Source organism: Solanum stenotomum, chromosome 10 (assembly GCF_019186545.1).
Source record: "Solanum stenotomum isolate F172 chromosome 10, ASM1918654v1, whole genome shotgun sequence".
Lineage (NCBI taxonomy): Eukaryota > Viridiplantae > Streptophyta > Magnoliopsida > Solanales > Solanaceae > Solanum > Solanum stenotomum.
In genome coordinates this window covers 8,912,972-8,913,673 of record NC_064291.1, presented here as the reverse complement: position 1 = coordinate 8,913,673, position 702 = coordinate 8,912,972, and the positions used below count along the sequence as shown (strand labels likewise).

At 50.6% G+C, this 702-nt stretch overlaps 1 protein-coding gene across 1 annotated transcript; it reads right to left on the bottom strand.

Annotated features, from left to right (window-relative positions):
* LOC125842715 (uncharacterized) lies at nucleotides 1-702 on the bottom strand. Its single transcript, XM_049522043.1, has one exon. The coding sequence runs from the start codon at nucleotides 700-702 to the stop codon at nucleotides 1-3; it is 702 nt and encodes a 233-aa protein (XP_049378000.1).

Here is a 702-nt window from a genome sequence, read left to right as displayed (position 1 = left end):
TCACTGCTTGGCTGAGCCAGTCATCTGAAACGCTGTGTAGTCAACTCCATGAGACTCCACTAATCCAAGATTATGCAACCTCTCATGACAACTAACTATAAATTCATATGCATCCTCAGTTAAGTCACCAGTATACGTAAGAGGATTCATTAGTCTCAACCTCCCAAACATCTTTTGTTCATCAATGGTCATGGAAGGCCTGTTCGCCAAGTGTGATGCAATACCTGGATATTCCATACTATCTAAACGGGGAGCTACAGCAGCAGCTGGTTGGGTCCTGGGAGTTTGAGAATCTGGAGCAACCATCGGATCTGGAGTCTGACCTCCAACATGGGTTTGTGAAGCATCAGAGGCGACAGGCAAAGTTCCCGCCTGAGCCATCCCCTCTAGAAGTCCTAACATACGAGCCAAGGTATCTTGAAGCACTGGGGTGGCAATAATGCTGGGTGGAGCCTGAGCTGGTCCATCCCCCTCGACATGATCCTGCACATCCCCATGAATAACATCTGTATCAGGACGTACTGTCCTATCACGGCCCTGGGTAGCTATTGGTACTTGCCCTTCAACAGGTGCTGCAATACGACCCCTACCCCGACCTCGACCTCGACCTCGTCCTCTGCCTCTACCTCGGATAGTGCTCCCAGAAGCAGGCGCAGGAATAGGGTCCTGATCACCACTTGCAGATGTACGAGTCCTCACCAT